A 22,661-nucleotide genomic window follows, 5' to 3' on the forward strand; every position below is an offset into this window, starting at 1 on the left:
AAAAGAGAGGCAGACGCTCTGTATTACACACTTCGTTTCATTTAACAGACCCTCTTTTAAAAATGAAATAAAATAAAAAAAATTATTTTTTGGGGTTTTTTTTATAACCCCCCCCACGAAAAAAAGTGGTTTGGCAGTATGTATGCTTACCTATTGTATGTGCACATTGTTATATATATTTATGCAGGTTTTTGGTCAGCTTGTGTTCTGACCATGTGTGAGTGAGCTGTACTAACAAATAAAAAAAAGATACTTTGGTCATAACATTAGCCTCCTTTATCTTCAGTTAGTAATATTTAAAGTGAGTGAGAAAAATGTAAATTCTACCATGTTTCCTATTAAAGGCTGTATATGTGTGTCTCAGAACACTGATGAAAGCATTTACCAACACTGTTTCGCTTCTTACAGTGTAGTCTTACCTCAAAATGCAAGTTTTGGAAAGCAATGTGATTGTTTTGGAAAGTATGCATTAGTGGGTTTAAGTTCTGCATTTAATAATATCATAAAGAGATTATCAAGTGTGCACTAGGGATAAACATTTCTGTGTGCATTTCTCTTCCTTATAAAACACACAGCTATTTACTCTGCTACACGCCTGATATGAGGGCTTTTCTATATTTCGTTTATTACTTTCTCTTGTCAAGTGGCTTTACCAAGGTACTGTTTGCAAATATGGACATCCATTAACATACTTCAAAGCTTACCAGACAGAAAAGAAAAATGCAAACCCAGCATGGCTGTTGTTCTTTATTTCCCTCCCTTTAACCTAAACAGACTGCCTTTTGCCTCAGCCTGCTTGCTTGTCTGCTTGTCCACTATATTACGGTCATTAACATATTTGGAGTGCAGCAAGCAGAAAGCTTAATTGTCCTTAATTGCTCGGCTAAATACATTCTCTAATGCTTCGCCTCAGATCTGTGACTGGCTTTTGCGTAATTTCCCAGCCCCTGGCTTCATTATCCCTGCCTCCTTGGAACAAAGCGTCTTTAGAGCCTGGTTTTACATAACAACACAAGGAGCCTCTGTGAGCAGGACACCAGCGCCTCGGAAGGGGAGGTGGGGGGGGCACACAATGGAGCCCCTTTGTCAGGACCCAGTGTCAGGGGGCAAGAGTCAGAACAATTAGGAAAAAAACAAAAAAGACAACGTGTTAATTGAGTGATGCTCACTCTCTTAATCACGACTAACAAATCTGTGTCCTGTTCCTTTCCTGTTTTTTTTTTTTTTTTCCTAAAAAAAGAACAGAAAATCGCTGAAAGCTTCTTTAATCGGCAGGGCTGTCAGAGTGGCAGTGCCCCAAACAGTGAGTAGAATTGAGTGGCACGCACCTTTACATAAACGCTTCTGCTTTGTTTTACTGGAATGGAAATAAGAACCTAAACATATTTTTAGTGAATGCTCAAAATAAATATACAATGGAGGTATATTACATTTCTTACATACATTTCATGCATTTTTTCTTTTTTTTTTTTTAGTTTATCTTTAAAATAAAAATGGTGGTCCACTTGTAGTAGCAAAACTCAGTAGAGGTGGACAGAACTGCGCAATATCAATATCTGTGTTAAACGAGGAGATGGGTCTCTCTTTTCAATTCAAATATTCTTTCCCTACCTTTCTCATACTTGATAAGGTAACCCCTGCTTATGTCACCGGTGGTTAACTTTGTGATGCTATATTTGGATAATAAGCCAACACTCACGCCTAAGCAAAGCATTATAAAAATCTGGTTAACCATGGTGAAGCACAGTACAGGAGAATCCATCCAAACACCAAAAGATAAGACTGTGCTCTCTTCACAGCTGATTGTGGAAACTACTCCTTGGAGAAGAGAAGCCAAATAACTTTCTAATTTCTCAAGAACAATAGACTCCGGAAATGTCTGAGTTGGGGTAATTATCATTTTTCCTCTACTTGTCTCCATTTTGTAAGCAATTGCCCTTAGCACAAAACGTGCTTTCTTTTTTGGAAACAACATCATTACAGTCATGCATTTAATCTGGTTTTAAATTCATTACAAATGGTACACAAGTCCAGACTAAGAACACAATAATGGGATCTTAACCAGCAAATGCAATACAATATCAATTAAAAAAAAACAACAAAAAAAAACAATCAGTGTAGATTTGAAATATGAAAGCCAGCAAATTAAAGACACCGTAGAGAACAAGGTACCAAAAAACTATTTTCGTAAGATAAATTTACTGTCACTGCTGTAAAATTAGAAGTAGCAGCATTGTGAATAAGTACCATGACCTACAGTACATCCACTATAGGTACATGTGAAAATGGGAGTGTGACATAGGAATAGATAGACAGGCAATTTCCACTTTCTATCCCCAGATTCTGAAAATCTGAAACACTTGTGGTAAAGAATATTGCAAATCAACACCAAAATGTGTGATGTACAAACATGTGAAAATACAGATGAACAGGCATCTCCTTTTATGCATACATTCTAAAACACTCAATAATCTAGGCTTAAGAATGCAGGACCATCACAATTGGTGAAGTGGTTCTCCAGATATATGTAAACCTACATGAAGATGCTGCTTATAAAACGTGGGAGGTATCCACCTGTAGCTGTATAAAGCGGTACGTGACTGTGAGGCTTTGATACCTCTCGTGTGTGAGTGTGTGTGCGTGTGTGGAACAGTCCTTACCTGTGTCGACGGAGGGACACTTGCGGATAGTGAAGATCGTGCCCAGTTCCTCCTCTTCCTCGGGGAGCCCTTTCTGAAGACGCTGCAGTTTGCGTAGGCTCTCGCTGCGCTGGTGCTTCATGGAGCGAACGTGCTGGATCAGGTTGAGCTTGGCCTTGGTGGAGTAGTTACACAGCACACAGTGGTAATAGCATGCCTCCCCCTCCACGCTGCTCTCGTGCTGCTGTAGGTGCTGCGAGAGAGACAGGCGAGAGAAAAACCTTTAAAACAAAATACAGTTCAAAGGTCCTGTATTTATTCACTGGCTTTGCTTTTCACCTCAAGAGGTCTGGGTTTGAATACGACTTTAAGTATTGTGGTTTCAACTTAGCCCTCAGTTGACATTACTGTAACCTGCATCACAAAACCACCAAGCAATCTAACATAATGCTTAACCACTGATGCTTGATAGAGGCCCAGGGCTTGATGGAAGAGAGCATTGTCTGTCTTTCAGGAGTGCTAAATTCAAATATTACCGGGTGTGCAACATTCTAAGACAAACTATCACATACCTGAATGTCTCCCCAGGAGGGGAAACAATCATTTAACCAAATAACTAGCCAGAAAGTAAAAAAATAAATAAATAAAATCACAGCAGCTAAACCTTCTGCTGAAGGCTCCAGTCATCTTATCGTCCCTTACAGAAAAGCGATATATGAAATATCTAATAGTGTATTACCCTAGCCAGTATAACCATTAGCAGATCCCAGGAATTACCAGCAATGGCAATATCTGCATTGCGCAGTGGCCCTGGTAATATAGGTGCCGTTAATATACCACAATAACCACTGTTGTGGCCATTGCTGGATTTGAGGCCACCACCACTACAGTATCATGACAACTTGTGATGGTGTTTTCGAAACATTCTCAAGATGTCTGCCGGAAAGCGCACCTCCCTTAGAGCTGATCTACAAAGAAGAGATGTTGTCAAAACAATGACTCTGGACAGAAAACCCAACTACAGTACCACAGCAGTCACTCCAGGTAAAATGTGTTAATGCACCTCGCTTGTCCCCCGAGCACACTAAAATTGCACATATTATACTGCATAGAGGCTGTGTGGTCCAGTGGTTAAAGAAACAGGCTTGTAACCAGGAGGTCCCCGGTTCATTGTGTGACCCTGAGCAAGTCACTTAACCTCCTTGTGCTCCGTTTTCCGGGTGAGATATTGTTATAAGTGACTCTGCAACTGATGCATAGTTCACACACCCTAGTCTCATATCTTGTAATGTGCTTTGTGATGGTGGTCCACCATGAAAGGCGCTATATAAAAATAAAGATTATTATTATTATAGCTTTTGTTAAGGCAAGGGAAACAATCTTTAATTTTGCAACTCGGCAATTTTTTAATTTTCTCCCAATTTTGTATATCCAATTATTTTTTAGGCTTAGCTCACCGCTGCCACCCCCGTGCTGACTCGGGAGGGCGAAGACGAGCACATGCTGTCCCCTGAAGCACGTGCCGTCAGCTGACAGCTTTTTTTTCCCCACAGCGCAGACACACCATGCAGCCACCTCTGAGCTACAGTGTCGGAGGACAACGCAGCTCTGGGCAGCTTACAAGCAAGCCCGCAGACACCCGGCCAGACTACAGGGGTCGCTGGTACGCGGTGAGCCAAGGACCTAAGCCCTTCCCCCCCGGGGTGCTTGGCCAATTGTGCACCGCCCCCTGGGAGCTCCCATCTACCGTAGACAATAGAATAGCCTGAAACACATTTTTTAAACCAAATTAAATCTACATCAGGTATGGACACTAAAATCCTTTCCATTCCCTGAAATGATGCAGCAATTTTCTCACAATATTTAATTTCTTGTGATATTTAAACTGGGTTTTCAGCACAATTGTATTACACTTGCTGGGGTGTCACATTTCGCATTTCTACTCAACACCTAAAATGTACATTAAAATTCTGGTTCCCGGAACCATAGGTTTGCAAGCCCCGCTGCTCTGCCTAATAGAGTTAAAAGGTGATTTTTTTTAAAAGGTTAGCCAGACGGTTTGTTATTTTTTTTTTCGGTGTCTGATGCTGGGTGATGTAATTGAATAGGTGCTGCTGGAAATATCTTCAGTCTGATTTATAGCTGTCCTCCCTTCACACACTGCAGCACACCAGGTACATCGGCCCTTGACAGAAAGATTTATTCAAAGAAAACTTACATCATTGTATCTGATCTCGGGTTTGTCTGAACAGATTTTTAGACTAGGGGGAAAATCTGCTCTTGCAAAGCAGTGTACGTACAGTACAATTCAGTTTAAATTTACACAGTGCCTCAAGGAATCACTACAATAGATAGCTAAAACAAAGATTTAGTTAAGACTTAATACAAACCAGGCAGTCATTCTTATCCAGCTTTAACCACTAGTCTATGCTGCAACCCTCCCAGACCCTCAACTCGAATTCCTAGGCTGAAAGGCCTCCCTTTTCTTCAGTTCCAACCACTAGGCTACACTGCTCTCCCCAGTTCTTGAGTTCGAATCACCAGGCTCAAACTACTAGGCCGCACTGCTCCAGTCCTGCTCAGTACCTCAGTCTTAACTACAAAGCATTCTGCCTCCCCTTTCTTCAACCACCTGAGATGTACAAATAAACACATGCATAGTAGTTATTATATTAGGAGGAAAGCTCCCAGTAAAAGCACAGGTTGCATTTAAAACTATGTGGATGGTAAATCATGGGGTATGTTCCAGGAGTAACTGACGGTACCCTTGCTAGATTTAAAACAGATGAGGAGAGCACTGACTGGCTGAAATGATCAGAGGATTTTAAATTCTATTAAGTCATTATGACGTCTTTTCACAGCCTGTCCATCACAGCAACTTCCTAATTGTGTCTCAACAGAGGAGCTCACAAAGACACTCTCTGACTTTAGGCAGCTACACGCATTTGTTATTTCTAAAGGGGAAAGGTCGCAGAGGAAGACTCGAACACAAAGTCACTTCCATGTCAAAACTGAGCTCACGCTGACACGTGCATGCCCACCACAATGTACTATGGTGTTTGGTTAATTGCCTGAAATATTACTGTTATGCATGGGTGTTTACAAATACTCTACAAAACTCCTACTTTAAATGTAAACACATCTTTTTTTTTTTTCTTCAAGAAATTACACATATTTTCAGATAAATTGTTTAAAAAGTTGACAGACACTGTAGCTAAACTTTCTATACTAGAGTTTCTAGTTTCATCTTATATATAGTATTATTGAGTGTTAAAACGATAAGGTTGAATTTGAAGAGAATATTTGTCAATATATTAATTAAACAGGCCAGTTTGAAATTTTGAAACATGTTGCAACCTTCCATTTTTTCACTGTTATTTCTCTATCTGACTTGCATGTCAAACACTGTGAAACACTGAGAACAGTGACAGTGACAGGCCTTTACAAAGTAAAGCATAGCACACTCGACCTGGCCTAACTGGGATTTAATGTAATTTGTGAATTATATTTAAGCTCTCGTATTCTATAACATATTTCTCTTCCATGTGGCTTGACCGATCAGGCAGTGAAGCACCAAGGTCTCCCCAGCTGTAGGGAGCCTCTCTCCCTCTCCCTCTCCCTCTCTCCTGCTCTGTGGGCTCTGCCTGCACCCCACCACGTTGAAACCCAGCCAAGTACTAATCGGACTAATCCATTCGAAATGAACCATTAAGAGTTCCCTGTCTGAGGGTCAAGTGTCTGCACTGGGAACCACAAAGGGCCCCAATTCACCACCAGCTGACAAATACAATCATTTATCAGCACTCTGCTGGGAATCAACAGGGGAAGTGTGTGTGGGGGTGGGAGGGAGACCAATGGTGGGTTTAGGACTATAGGCTTATGTATTGCAATGGCAGAAGTAAGGTCAAGAAAGATCAGAAAGTTTTGGTAGTCAATAAAGACACACAGAGTATATAGTACTAAACGTAATACAAGTCAGACAAACAGGCAGTTTGTTAATAAGGAGAGGCCAGAATTAAACCTTAGAACCATTTCTAGATAGAGAAATTGGCTGGTGCTTCAGTTTTCAAGATAAATTAGAAACAGTATCCACAGAGAAACGGCCACATATTTGTCGCGTACAATTTAGACACCGTGCAGAATCACACAGTCTTGGTTGCCCACGGTGGGCTATCCACCCTACTGACAGTGTTATGGCAAGTGTTTCTAATTTTGTGTCCAAGCCTGAAGAAAGATCTAGATGACCAAATTGTACTGCCTCCTGTTTCATGAAAAGCGGAAAAAGGCAAAAGTCCTGTATAATACCTTTTTTCCTCCTCATTTTCATCCAAGGCACAGTTCAAAATAAAAAAAAGACAGGCCTTATACTTTCTCTGTCTGTTTCCTATCATCCTGAATCCCTGCACTGATAAATCAAATCACGTCAAAGTGGTGCACAGGAATTCAGCAGCTTAATGAAAAAGTCATGTTGAGAATGGAGATGGACTCACTGGGGTGCCTCTGTTCAACTACTGTTAAGCTGCTACCCCCCCCCCCCCCCCCCCCCCCCCTCCTCCTGCTCCCCGCCACCAAGAGGCCCCTGCCTGGGAGATCAGGGGGCCCACTCTACCTCACTCATGGTTAAAATCACCCATAGATTTGATTATTCATATACTTTCTTAAAAAAGCAGTTAAGAATAAACAATAACAGTTATTCTAAATGTAAATATATATACACACATAGAGGCTAACTTCACTATAACGAACACTTCTTATAACGAACACCCGTTTTTAACGATCCCAACAGCAAGACCCGATTTTTTCAATGCAAATTAGCACGATCATGTATAGAATCGACCCGGATACAACTATCTCAGTACTGACTGACAGTGAACTTTCTCCAGTGTCAAGTGTGTTATTCTCTCAGTGAAAACAAAGACCACGGTTGACCAATTCAAAGATAACGCTAATTCAAAGATGACCTATTGTAGTACGAATCATGCATGACGAATGCAATCGTTGCCTGTCAGTCATCTTCACACAAACTGCAACCAGGCAACGGGCATGAGGAGCAATCTATGCTGGATAGTTTTTTCAAGAGAAAGGACATATAATTACTGTATTCAGCACGACTGTTTACAGACGGGCGCTCGACTGAGACTTGCTGCCTGCCTGTCTTCTGTCCTCTGTGCGTTACCATCGTTGGAGGCGTCACATGACCCATTTATTTACTTTCTGTTTTGTGTTTAACAAATCCTGCATGCCTATGTCGGTGTTCAGACTCCAACGCCCATGTCTCTGTCTTCCAATGCTGTTACCCACACATGTGACACGAGCACCTCGTCACAATACCGTTTAAATGTTGATCAATGCGAAGGAATCTTCATAAAAGTACTATATAGTGATGTTAATTAAAATTTGCCATTTTTATAGTGAAGCCTGTATTTTATTATATATATATATATATATATATATATATATATATATATATATATATATATATATATATATATATAGTATAAATTTAATCAAATACACCTATTATGCAGCTTTACATTAACTGATGGTGATTACAATAGGCACTAGTAAATACTACTCTGTTTTACAGACTTTTACAGACAAATAAAACCCCCAAAAATCATGTGCTGTTAGAAATATTTGTTTTCATTACCAAGGTAAACAAAAGGCTCTATTTTAATTTATTTAATGGTAGAGGTATTAAGACACGCTGTCATTTTTTTCAATAAATTGGGGTCCAGTGGTAATACAAAGTTAATGCATTGAAAGGGGGGGCTAGCCACAGGCTAAATAGCTAGCAGTTTTCAGGAAGCTGCCAAAATCCCTCCATAAATTGTCCAACGAGTGTATGAATGTGTATTGCTTTCTAATTACTGCCCCACTTACAGGGAAAGCCAGACTGCTTCTCTACCGTGCACTCTCAAGGTAAATGTATCGTTTCTGGCAGACAAGTGACTGACAGCATTAAAGACTAAAACCGCCTGTCCATCAGCAATGTGCAGAGCATGAGCAGCTACAGGTTTGGGCCTAGGCAGAAAGATAATTGGGACATTTGTTCTTCATTTTAACCCTTTACAACGGTGGGTCTCTACAGTGGCAGCTGCCAGTACGAGAACCACATTCTATTAGAGCTGCTGTGTCCGACAATCATGTTCAATTGTAGACTAAAATAAGATTCCTGGTTGAATGTTTCCTGCTTCCTTTCACAGTTCAGTGCACTCGGCTTCATCAAAAACCAGACCGTGTGGGTTTACCAGTTTGTTTACGTTACCCACGGTTGTTTTACAAAAGAATATAAATGCCATATTTAAGCCAAGTTTAGCTCAGGGAAGAAAAATAAATATAATAAGTAAAAAAATGAAAAATTAAAAAAGAAAGAAAAGAAAAATGTATTGTGAATTGTACTTGTGGTACCAGTCTTTACCATAATACTGCAGCATTGTAGAATAACTTCAAAATGTACATTACGCCACTGGCTACTGCACTGTACTGCATTAGAAAGTCATTACTGTATGTCCTTTTTTTGTAAGAGGAATCCTCAGCAGATTTATCATGTTAAAAAAAAAAAAACTTTCTGCTAGTCTCCATCCCCTAGCAGCAGCAGCAACCACAGGAGCAGTGCCCAGTGCCAAGCTCCGCGGCTGGCTTGAATTAGCCCCTGAGAGCCGCGACATGCTGAGCCTCTGTATTGCGGCCCTGTGACTCAGTGCGCCTGTTCCAAGAACAAACGTGTCCTTCCGGTGCGTCGGAGCACCATGCTGCCAGCCCCCCTCGCCCTGCTCTCTCCCTGCAGGAGGTGCTAGCAAGCAGGGGTACAGAGGCTGGTACTAGAGTTTTTCATACCCTCCATCTAACTGCAAGACATTTTTCCCATTGATATTGATGATTGTATACATAATGCTAACTTTTGTGACTACCATATACTAAGAAATGATTATACTTATTATAAAGTACTGGTACATTTCTAATGAAAAATATTAAAATGCTTTTTGGTGTTACAGTTTTAAGCATGATCATTTTATTAATTGTTTGGAGTTACATCATGAGTGTAAATGATTCCTTTAATTAAATACAAAACCATTAAACATCGAACCAATTTTAATTTTGGTGCAATTTAGTTTTTAGTTTAGAAACAGACACAAAAGTTTCTACAGCATAGCCTTTTTAAAATTTAATTGCATGATCCTCCCTATAATAGTTTTATTTACCCATCACTAATGTGCCTCCCTGTTCAGGAGCCAATAAAAGCATAGGAGATTGAGTGCAGGCCAACAAGCATAGTGGTTCCCTCAGTCAGCCCAGCGCTCTGCTTTAACAACTCCACTACACTTTAACATTAAATAATGCAATAACTATTGAATTCCTTGCCAATAACTAAGGTCCTGGAATGTAAACAATAGATACATAATTGCAGAAAGAAGGCAATCAATAAAAGCAGTCTTTCAGGCTACATTAATTGCAAATCCACTCATTGGTGTCTCATTTAGGGAGTGGAGAGGAGGGGAGGGGGAGGGGTGAGCCAGTTGGATATTACATATTTCCCATTCACCCCCCACTCCCCTTAACTAGACCTCCGTTCCTTGAAATGTTTCTCGATCAGCTCTGATCAATGTGTCCAGATAATTCATGGGGCAAGTGGCTTTCGCAAAATGCAACTTTGAAATCAATGAACTGGACGTTGCTACCGAGCCCCACTCAAAACCCTAAGTTTTGCTCATTAAGTATACTTGGATACACACACACACACAGATATTTAATTAGACCCAGATAAACAGATTGCCATTTAATGGGTTTTGTGTTTATGCAGTTCATTAAAAACATACTGAAGTGTAGGGGAGCTTACGGGAAAAGATGTCAGCTTAGAATATATTAGGCACTACACAAGATATTCACCTCTGACTCACTGATACACACTTTCCATGCCTTTGCTTTTATTTGCCACTTCCTTCCACTCTCTTTGCTAAACAACATGCATACATAATATACAGTGCATTGTGGGACCCTCATTTACTGCATTAAAGCAAGCTACTAGAGAAGCGATACAACAAACACACCGAAGGGTGCTGTTTAAAACAAACACGAACTGAACTTCATCATGTAAGTTTTTTTTTTTCTTTTTCTTTTTAATTAACAGAATCAATGGAATATTTTTTTTTTCCCTTTTTCTCCGTGTGGGGATTTTTGTTGGAGAAAATCTCACACCTGAATTCGTTAGTGACACTTTGGGACTAAAGCAGATATCCTGGGGGAGTTCCTGTCCCTTTTAAATACATCCCTCTGCTACAGGAGGAAGAGAGCTCTACAGAAAAAAAACAAAAAACTTTAATGCAGGAAAAACAGTCACCTGGAACCAACAGACAAGTGTGCTGGCCTGCAGTTTAACCCTACCTATAACGCAACTGCAGTTCCAATGTCAGAACTGAAGGAAAGGCAATCACAAAAGCTGAAAAGATAATCAGTCTCCTGTTTAAATACAAAAAAATATATGTTATTATATTTGTCTTTAATATATGTTATTATTATTGTCTTATCTAGTTCAATCAAAATTGAGGCACATTTCAAGCAAATCTGGTTCACCCACAGGTAAATTAAAACAACAATATTCACAATTTATCGGTGAATTCAGTGTTCCCGAAAGGACAGGAATTGGCTACTTTGAGCTTCTCTCCACAGATCTGCAAGTGAGTACATCTCATTCCTGACCTGACTCCCCACTGCCTGCCCTTCAGTCCTGGGGCCTCTCTCAAGCAGAAACTGACAGTTGCTCTAAAATTGGTTTGTGGATTATCTCAATATCCACTGGGTTCAAAGGGGATAGGTATGGCAGGCTAGTGACTTCGCTGCAATGCACCACCTAGCCCTTACAAATTAGAAATATTTTGTGTGTGTGTATGTGTGTGTGTGTGTGTGTGTGTGTGTGTGTGTGTGTGTATGTGGTAATTGATAAACTGAAAAAACTTTATTTTATTAATTAGCTACATATATATTTTAATAATTAACTATATACATTGTATTGGCTCAGTTGAAAATGTGTTTAACACCATCATCAAGGTTGGAGACCCGTACTCTAGAGCACTCATTTCTTCTTTGCTTCAGTTTGATGGCTCTGTGTAGCACTACTTTCCTGCCTGCCTGCCTGCTTGTGCCGCTTATAAGTGACAAACACCCTGACACCTGCCAGCCTCCCATTTGTCACACGCCAGGCAGATGGGTGGCGGTGTGGGCCGCAGGCTGGCTGCCTGTTCCATAAATGAGGGGCTGAGCAACCAGGGAGAAGAAAAGGTACTTGTGATGATTAATATGGCGTTCGAAAATTAAATTCAGCACATGAACATTACCAAAATGCCATTTGTCTCTGACAACAAACATAATGTTCTCTCTCTCCCTCTCTACCCCCTCCATAGGTTAAAAAACCCATGTTTGAAAGTTGAGAGGCATTAAAAAAAGTTGATTATTATTCTTATTGTAAGCTTTCTAAATGTATGTTTAAAGTTGATTCATCGTTCATTCATGTGCAGAAACTACTTGAACATTTGTTTTACCATAGTATACAAGGTTGAGTGTTTTAAATAATGACATTAAATAATCTTCTTGGTACTGCTAAAATTTGCTCTGAAACCTAACTGTTAGAAATAAAGAAATAGCCCTTATTTCTAAGACAGACCGACGGCCAGCAAGGCAGACAGACAGACAGTCAGCCCTTGAAAGAGCAGGTTTGTATTTGGTAAACAGGTTTGAATAAAATCTTGTCAAGCATGCATTACCAAGATGACACCTCCGGCATTCCCAGATCAACTGAGTAAATATTTAATTACAACATAATTGGTTGCTGCTACAGGCACGGAAATAAGGTTGTTAAAATATCCATCCCTTTATTTTAGTTTAAAATAGAAAAAAAACAAAGCAATAACAGGAGTCTGATTCCAAAACTCTTACAGTTACTGCTCAATAGCCCCCCTCTCCCCCATGCTCAAGAGCTAATTAGCCACCCTGATCAGGGTACTGTGCCAATGTAAATATTTAATAGATTCTTAAATGGAGAGCTGTTCATTTTATCACTGTGCCAACAAAGGAGCAGAGGACCCTTGGAGTGATACCCTCCTTAAAATGCAAATCGGACTTGGGGGTTGTAGTACTTGGCATACGGTGAGGCCAACATGCTGTGATTTGCATATTACATTAATTTCTTTTGTCAAAGGGATTCAGCGATCGTGTTTTAACATTAAATGCCATTTCCTCCGAGTAAAACCTTCACTGCCCCCCCTCCACCCCATTTGTGGAACAGAAAGACTGTTAACAGAAAGAAACACATTTTGACCGCTACCTGAACATGTTAATATTCCCACTGTGATTACCTTTAAGCCGACTGGAGGAAAATGTAAATTCCACGTTACAGTAAACATATCAAACGATAAGCAATTTTATTTTATTTTGATCTGATTTACACAGTCAGTTATAAAGCTTGCTCTGTTTATCACTCAAATGTATAATGCTAAAATGCTTTTCCCAGCTCAAAACATTTTCAGTTGAAGTTTCTTTGTTTACAAAGATTTTGTTGAAATACTGTAAATGGAAAACAATGTTGCTGGAAGCCTGGTGTTTACCTTTTGGGTGGGGTCTAAAATAGTTAGTGAAAAAAACAGGCATAATCGCATAAGATGGATTCAGTTGTTAAACAAATGCCAGTCGAAACATGCTCTCTATAATGTATTCATTGCATATCAGTTTCAGTCACAAAGCTGAAGACAGTAGACTGGACAGACTTTGATAAAGTGCTGATAGTTGGTTCACAGTTGGCAGGAGTTCCCGTATCCAAAGCCTGCACAAATTACTAATGTGTTTATGGGGCACAAAAGTGAGCACTCTATTGTCATATTGGAGATCAGCATTCACTGCAGATTTCCCTGAAGGAACTAGAGGAGGTAATCATTGAGGAATTGGTCTTGTATCCCTCCAGAACAATTTAAACACTGAAACAAAGATCTGGCACTAAAGCCCACTGACAAGTGCTTCTGTTTCATTGTCCACCCCCTGGAAACCTTCAGCTATGCTTCTTCTCCAATGGTTTATCCTGATACCACATTTTAAAATAACTAGATCTATACATTTAAAACAGAGCAAATCCCAGGAGATCCTCCAATTGTCTGCAGCAATTCAGCGCCAGGCTAATCTCTGTCCCAAATTAGCCATCCTCCCCCAGCCCCCATTACTGAGGTCATTAAAAATCAAACCTCCATTCTCCAGAAACAAAGTCAGAATTGATCAGTTATCGATGGGGGATCAATAGCCTAAAGCCTCATCCATCTAAAGCAACATAAGTACAAGCAAGATCCGATCAGGATCAGCATTAAAATCAACGCAGCCCTGCTAATTGCAGGCAGACTGGACTTTATCAACCATACTGCGTGTTCCTGTGCCAGAGGTAAATGATGCGCATACAATTCCATGAATTGACACAATTCAAACTTTCTCCATTAAAGGGATAACAACACAGGCATCAAAATCATGTGCACACAGAAATCTATTATTCTTGTACGTCGCTTATTTTTGTATCTGTATTTACACTTTGATTCAGGTGAAGGTCACACCCTATGTTACCAGAGCCTTACATTCAATGCTATGCTGCCCATAGTAAATTACATGGGCTACTGTGACCTCACCTGGAACACAAGAAGTGAATGGGATGAGAAATGATTGCCATCTACAATGCTGTGACAGGATAAATAATATGTGAAAACAAAAAGATTAAACAGCACAATACAGTAGTATTTTTACAGGGAGGTTTAAACACAATTGAGCTTTCAGTTGTTTAGCTAGAGAGCAGATTTAAAAAAAAAAAACAGCACTATGTAAAGTATACAGTTTAAACCAACCACTTTAGCTCTCTTATATTCTCCACCAAAATGCCCCGGGCTCCATGCTTGTAAAGTAACCACACTTCTTTGACTGCTCCTTGTACTTACAAAGGAAGACATGTTTGAATCAAAGGAATTACCACGACATAATTCACATTAAGCCGTCTGTGAAGGGAGAATTTATGGAGTTGATTCGGTGTAGGTGGAGCACATCTAATATTGTTATTGTATAATTATCCTTTCCTAGCACAGACAGGCTTACCTGACAAAGTTGCCATCCCACCGCGTACCTGTCTGATAGACTAGTTATATCAATATATGCAATCCAACTTTTTTTTTTTTTTTTTTGCCTCTGGAGGCCACGTGCCTTTCTTAAGTAGGTTCTAAACTATTAATACTAACCTTGCCAAACATAAAAATAGGCAATGCTTCTTCATCATCATTATTATTATTATTATTATTATTATTATTATTATTATTATTGCAGCTGACCTGTGCCATTTTATTTATTTATTTAGTTGTACAAAATGTGGGGAAGGGGGCAGACAAGAAAAAGAAAAATAAACTGACAAAGGTCTCTGCCTGACTCCCAAACACTGTCCTGGTGATGAATCCCCTGTTTATTCAGCTATTTTTAGGACAAAGCACGGAATCTCCTTGGAGAATGCCTTTTTTCTTTCTCAACTGCTACCCACACTCCCTCCCACAGAGGTCAAGAAAGAGTGGCCTCCTTGTTCACTTTCCCTCCATCTGCCAGGAGCCGGGGTTATTAATCCGGGGGTCAGTGACCACAGCTAGCTGGGAATCAGGTTGCTCCCCCCACCCTTTCTCTGGGTACTAATTTAATGATCTATTCTTGACATCAAGTAATACCTAAAAAACAACCTGGATATAAAAACAGTCGAGTGTGCAAAAGTGTTTTGTTTGTTTCTTTTATGAGTCTCTTAATGCTGAAGCTTTAAAAGGTGTTTCTTATTTCTTATTATTAACATTCTGACTGGTCCCCCTTTTCTCGGGCTGATGATTTCTTGGCTCTTTGCTGGTTTATTTAACTTCATTGTAGATTTTTGCAGGTTTTTTTTCTATTACCAAGACCCTTCCTACACCAGAAAAATCAAACTTACTTGATGGTCTAACAGTAACTCCAGTACAGGACCCACAGTACGTGACTTCATTATGTGAGACGAGAAAGCAGCACTCCAAATGTTTCATCTGTAGTTCTTCATTTGAAAAAACACGTACCCTGCTGTTGCTTTGCAAAAGCAGACCTAACACTGCCCTTTAAAACGGAGGTAAACTTCCAGCACTCTCTCTTCCTCCCCCTGCCTTCTCTTCAAAGGTGTGAATGAGTCCCCCGCAGCACCCCTGCTCAGCCCCACAGCTCCAGGCCACATCCATCTTCCCCGCAGAGCGTCCTGCACAGGTCTCCACATGTGTTTACTGTGTCAGCACCTCTGGGTCGAGTTCAACCCGGGGCACGCCCATGTTAGAAGCACACACGTTTTGTTGCGGTTGGTACACAGTGGCATTGATTCCCTTTTAATCATAGCACTATGCTATTCTCATAGCGGCTTTTACAAACACTGCAGACCTCTTAAGGGGTCCAAGAAAAGCAGCTTCACTTAACATAGACCAGTTAACCAGTCCTGGTCTTGAGCATGCCACTTCATCATTTTTGTAGGACTCAATTCCATATAGGACATTGCAAGTGCTTAATTAGTTCTTATGTACATACCATTAACCCTAACTTGTAGTAGTAGTGTATATGCTACATAAATGTGTATACTTTTAGCATCGAATGATAACCCAAAGATAACAAATAGCCCCAGTGCCTTATACTGACACATAAATAATAAATAAACAGTTAGTTTACCAGTCTGCTTTGGATGAAGTTATCTCTCCTATATTGCAAAAGCAGAATAAGAGGGATACATTCTCTCCTATCCTGCCTATAGGCCTATATACATGTTAATAATTCAAAGTGTGTACTAAAATGTGAGCTAAATATGGGATAAAAGCAACATATCCAAATTTCTGAAAAAAAAAAAAAAAAAAAGTATTCTTTAAATCCTCAATGAATAGGAAAGTGTTTGTTCCATACCTTGGACAGGACTGAGTTAATGTAAAGCATGTTCTCTGTTGATCTGTATGGATATAGCTGGCTTGTTCTCTTTTTCTCTGTATGGATATGGCTGGCTGGTTCTGTGTTGATCTGTATGGATATGGCTGGCTGGTTCTCTGTTGATCTGTCTCCTGCTCTCATGTGGATCCAGCCATTAATGTAATTTACAGATGGAATACTAAAATCAGTCTTCAAGGTTACATTGTAAACTAATGTTAATTTAATAATTTGGTCTAGCTATGTACTATGTGTCAGTATTAGCAATAGCAAAAGGCATGTGTCCATTTCCACAATGGTCACACCACTTAACACACACACACTGTCAAATGTTTTCAAATTAGAAAAAAATAAATAAATACTCAAAATGTTGTACATGAATTTACTAGTGTTTGAACATTAACTGTTTTTTTTATTATTTGCAGTGGAGCCAAAACTTAGTACAAATAAATAAATAAATTAAAAAAAAAAAAACAAAACAAAACAAAAAACACTGTCTCTGTGGTTAACTCGGGGCAGACAGGTGTTTGCAAAAGGCAGTCATTTAAAGTGGAAGAACGAGACGTGAACATTAACTCCACTTGTAATGTGTATCAGATGTATTGATTTATTCTGAATAAGTGGTTCATGGTTTTGTTAATGTAATTATTATTTTGTAATACAGATACTTTTAAAAGTCAAAGTCTCTTTCCTCCCTTCACTCACTCTCTCCATTGCTCCCTGTCTCCTCCTAAAAAGGGGTGGACTATGAGCAGGCTGTGGAAGGGGGATCGATGCAGTGATTGGCAGTTAATGGCTTTTCCTGTTCTGCTTTTGTAACTCCAGTGTGACGGCTGTTACTACTGATCAGGAATGGCAGATGCTGTTTGATTTTTGTACATAAAAACCTGACTCTGAGGAGATGGCTTCATCGTGTTTAATGATTTAAAAGTCGAATACTTGGGAGTCTGTAGAGCCGGTGAGAGGCAGGGAGCGACTGAACGGACAGTGCTGAATTCCAGGGCAGGGGGCTGGAATCCGAACCCCAAAAGTGATGACCATGAGTTTTCTCTAGAATTTCACCCACAAACCCTGAAGGAATGAGAAGTGGGACTGATGTTAGATTCTGATTTCCCCATGGTGGCATAGAAGCCTATTGACATTGTTATGGCTATCGTTTTTGTTTGTTCAGGCACCTGCCGCAACGCTGTCAATAGGATTCATAGCCACCATGGTCTGCAAAATGTTGAAATTGCTGCTGCCATAATGTGTAGTAATGTTTCTTTAATTTTTTTTAAAAGTTGATATTTTACTGTGGGGTTTTCTGAACCCTCATACCTGCAGTAACTATACCTCTGACCTTGGGTGTTGCAGTAGTTGAAGTGGGGGAGAAAGAGCAACACCGTTTTAAAAGGGAAACAAATGAGATCAAGTCAGCACTGCTTTTCCATTCTGCCATCTCCTCACTTACCCTGGACTATAAGAGCTAAAGTAAACACCACAGGGCACAGAATGAGTTAACCTGAAAGAGCACCCCACTTCAAAAATCACAGTGGAGATTTGAAGAACGGCTTCATAAAACCCAAAATGTGTGAAAACGCTTAGTGTTGTTTTTTTTTTTTTTTTTTTACTTTAACTTTTTCACTCAGCTGTAACTAATAAAAAAACAGAACCCAGACAGGCTGACCCTCCGACTTGCTATATAAACGAAGGACAGAAAGTGAGAGTGGGTCAGGGGTTCAATAAACCTTGTTGCTGAAACCCTGTGCAAGTTACGTTCAGAGGCATCTCACCCAATCACAAGTGATACGGCACCACTGCTTCCTGGCACTGTATCACTTCCTGGCAAAGTAAGGCTGCCCAGCAGCACAGGAAGTTTAAGCTGAAATACAACAGTGTTGTACAGCAGTATGAAAAAGATATTACAAATATACAACTATCTGGGGCACTTCAATGAACTCAAAGTAAAACATAAAAAAAATAACATTTGGGAACAATCTGTGCCCATTCATATTGAATTTTTTGCAACAGACTGCTTTGATTACTTGCAAGTTTAATGATCCCCACCCCCCACTGCTCAGTTTCCCCACCCTCTGCTCGATTATACTTTTCCTTTTTTTACAAGAATAAAAGCTGTGATGAGAAAACAAGGTGCGAAATGATTTTTTCCAGAGCCCCCCACAATAAATACCAGATGACACCCCGGGCTTAGCTGCTTAATTACAAAGAGATGGAACCGTTCGACTCCATCTGGAATAAACATCGGACCCAGAATGATGACTGATTTATAGCAGCCAGCCCTCGCCCCCGCGCCAAAGCAGGCGGCAATTAGGCGAAATATAAGCCTGTGCTATGAAATACCTATAAAAAGGAGAGGGGAGAACCCACCTATACTCCAAAACCTAAACCCTTTCTAGTTTAATGAAATGCCAATGCAGATGTGGTGCTACAATGGTAATGCTTTTGTACTAAATGGTAGCATTGGAGCAGCACAGTGGGAGAAGTCTGCAATGAGACCTCATACAGTACAAGGGGAGACAGAAGATTCCTCCCCATGGAAACTTATCACGACACATACATTTACCAATTATTATTTACATCTTTATTTACAGACTATTTGTGTCTTACATTATGCACTTATTTGCACTCAGGACTAGGTTGCAGTAGCCCAAACAAAGAATGAAGTGTCGTTTAAAGCTCGGACCACATTCAGGCTGCTAATCTCCTTGCTAAGCCCCTGTGTATTGATGCTGGTGAGCCACTAAGCTGGTCTGTCTCACTCTCCATCCCTAGGCTTAGCTCCCATTGAGAATCAGAGGAATTGAGCTCTGCTGTATCAAAGGGACGAGGCATTTACCTGCTCACAGGATCCCAGGGGTCACTGTGCCGGCCTTTAAGAACTATACTCAACAAACGTGCAGAGCAGCGTCGCCTTTAGGAGGGTGTGTTTTTAAATCTAGCTAAGTCTCCAGACATCTTGCGTTCAAATACCAAACCAGAAACATTCCAAAATACCTGAATCCAAACAATAAAATAGTCAGAGTCAGATGAATTTCACAGGAGTTACTGTATAATATTGTTCCTACTTATTTCCCAATTAATTTTTTGTTTTACTGGTAACTTTAATTAAGTTATGCAAGTGTAAATATTTACCATTGTTAATGATTATTTTATACCAAAAGAATAACTTAGGAGTCTATTCAAGAAGGCTCTTCCATTAGAATATTTCAGAGAAATGACTGTCATAGTTTTGAAATGTCATGCAAAACTCACTTCACACGGGAACCTAAAAAGACAGCAGCTGGAAAAATCATTTTATTGTTTGTTTGTTTGTTTGTTGTTATTGTCGGTTATTGTTTTTTTAGGCAAACCACTTTGTTCAAAAGAAAACAAAATACAACAGTGATGTGCAAATACCAAAGTCCATTCTCTGGAACAAGCCTCTTGTTTGGAGTAAGCTGAAAGAAAAATAGGACACAGAGGCGAGGGGGCAGGGTGAAAGGAGAACAGGGTTAGGTGAGGAGGATTTGGGTGGTGTGGGGAGGGGATAAGACTTTTTGTGTTATTAATCTTTGACAAGGTCTAACAAAACCACCCACAGCACTAACACTGAACAGGAAGTTTTAATTTTATTTTTTTTAGGTATTATCAGATATCTGTGTGCATAGTGTGGGTAGGGGCTCTTAGCTTGAAACATAAAGTAGAATAATATATTCCTTTGTGTTTAGTCCAAATCTAGAGCTTATGTATTTATTTATTTAAATATGGATATTAATGTAAAGAAAGATGGTTTATAAGACAGCAGGACCCACACCCAGCCTGGGGAGTTTGCTGGACTAGACCTGTGACTCCTCTACCCACACACTCTTTGAAAACACTTCAGCTCTGTGTTGACGTTCCTCTGCTTCAGTGAGAATGGGAATCCTGCTCACGGACTCAAAAATACCTGCCAACCTTCCTCCTCGTGCTGATCCAGCATCAGATTCTCTGAGCACACTGAGGGCAACAAAAAACTAGGCCTCAGGCAGCCACTCCCACTGCTCTTTAGAGTAACATTGTTATTCTGACAACACATACAGCTTTGAAAGAGAAATTTACTTTATCCTACCTTTTTTAGTAGCATTCTTAAAAACATAGCAGGAACTCCAGATAAATTCAAATCAACAGCGCAGTTTGTTGACATGTTTGCTTTTTGACCCATTCACGACACTGAAATGAACTGCACCCTACTTTATCAATAGTTTGAATGAAAGACACAAAAAACAAAAACACCCACAGACCTGTCAGGTCACATCCAGGCCCCTTTGAAGTGGGAGCAGCAGCAATTATCAAATTCCATCTGTGAGACCCTGCCTCCAAACTGGGCAGGCGGTTCAAATCAGCCAATAGAAACAGCTCCTACTTGAGAGACATGCCCTCACCAGTACAATTCTATATTTTTCTGTATCTGCAGTGCAATGATTGGCATTGACACTAATTTAATGATCTACATTAAATTTTGAATCTAACTACTGTTGCCGTTGAGATAACTAAAATATGAAAACAAACAGGATAGTTTTTATTTTCGTGTGGTTCAACGTGTGCAGTTTTTTTTTTTTTAAGGAGAAAACAAACCGTAGGGTTCAGTATGACATTTTATACCTTTGGAAGTGGTGGAACTAGATTTTTGCTATTACAAAATACCTTTTCTTACTTTCCCCTTTCCTCTCCAAAGAGTCTAGGTGGTGCAGTGCATTATTGCTCAAAGCCTTTCATCTCAGCCAATGTGGATTCAGTACAGTGAAACAGTGGGACTGTGACCCACAATCCCAATATGTACAATAACATCTAGTTAAGGTCCATGTAAAGTTTCATCAATGTAAGTTATAAGCTTGAGACACAAGCTTTATTAGCCAATCAGAGGACTGAAGTCATGGTGAAGTAGGTCCCAAGCCCCAGATGCCTTGTGCAATGGAATGCCTGTACCATGCTGCATCACAATTGGATGAGAAGTTCTCAAGCTATAGGTGTGAAACATTGATGTAGAGATATGCAACCCCAATGCTGGACTAACAAGCAGTACAACTGCTAGGCTATATTTTGACAACTATTAAGCAAGTAGTACTATTGCTTTAAGGCTACAGAAGCCTTGCTTGCTGTTTGAGTGACAGGTCCGGTGAATCTAGAGTGAGTGCTTTATTAGCAGGATAGTACCAGTAAATGAGGGCAATGCTTCCAGGAATCCACCAACCTTTTCCCAATGAGCTCTATTACAGCATGCTAGCCAGGCTAATTGATACAGTATCTCCTCTAAAAGAACCTCCCTTTCAAAGACTTAGCCACTCTCTCTGATTGACGCTTGGGGGTGGGCTTACGGGAGTGGGCAGTGGCTTAGCTCTGACAGGTTCCCACCCCCGCCCCAGCTCAAACCTTATCCCTTTTCAAGAGAAATGACAGTACAACAGGCTATTAGGTCAATTAAATCATATATGTCTGATCTTTTCTGAAACTTTAGATAGTTAGAATAAAATGCACTATTTAAATTTCCAAACATATATGCAGTTTTACTATTACATTTTTCTTGATCTATTTAGCATCTGTGTGCTGGTCATGATTACAGTGCATTCAGGGTAAAAACAAAAACATAAATCATTTTAAAAGAAAATAAGGAGGAATATCTACTTTAGCCCAACTTTCACTGCTGCAGCAAACCATGTCCCCCTGGTGTTACGAATAGCAAATCTTCACATAGTAATCTTTTAGGCACAGGAAAATATGAACAAAAAACCACAGCCTTGTGCAGACCAAAATTCACATCCTTTTACATCTATTTTAATGCTAAAAAAACAAGATAATTGAAATGGTATATTGTTTCTTTGTAGCATTAGGATTAGTTTCTAGTTTTTGAGATATAGCAAGAGCGTCTGAGGCAAGTCTTCATAACTACAAAATAATCACTTCTTGGTATGCATGTGTATCAAATAGTACTTGGAAACAGGGGGAGGTAATGAAGATCCCCTTTGTGATAGTAACAGCACTTTCTTTCTCTTCTTCTCCCTCTCTCCTCAGCCAAGCTGCATCTGGAGCGGATTT

The 22,661-nt window shown here is 39.9% G+C and overlaps 1 protein-coding gene across 5 annotated transcripts in view; it reads right to left on the reverse strand.

Annotated features, from left to right (window-relative positions):
- LOC121325903 (zinc finger homeobox protein 3-like) overlaps positions 1–22,661 on the reverse strand; it is a 133,376-nt gene that overhangs the window by 54,661 nt on the left and 56,054 nt on the right. For all 5 annotated transcript variants that reach the window (XM_041268977.1, XM_041268980.1, XM_041268979.1 and 2 more), the window contains one exon: positions 2,661–2,892. In XM_041268977.1, the coding sequence (XP_041124911.1) occupies positions 2,661–2,892 (232 nt within the window). The remainder of the gene's footprint in view (positions 1–2,660; positions 2,893–22,661) is intronic.

Source organism: Polyodon spathula, chromosome 13 (genome assembly GCF_017654505.1).
Source record: "Polyodon spathula isolate WHYD16114869_AA chromosome 13, ASM1765450v1, whole genome shotgun sequence".
NCBI classification, from domain to species: Eukaryota; Metazoa; Chordata; class Actinopteri; order Acipenseriformes; family Polyodontidae; genus Polyodon; species Polyodon spathula.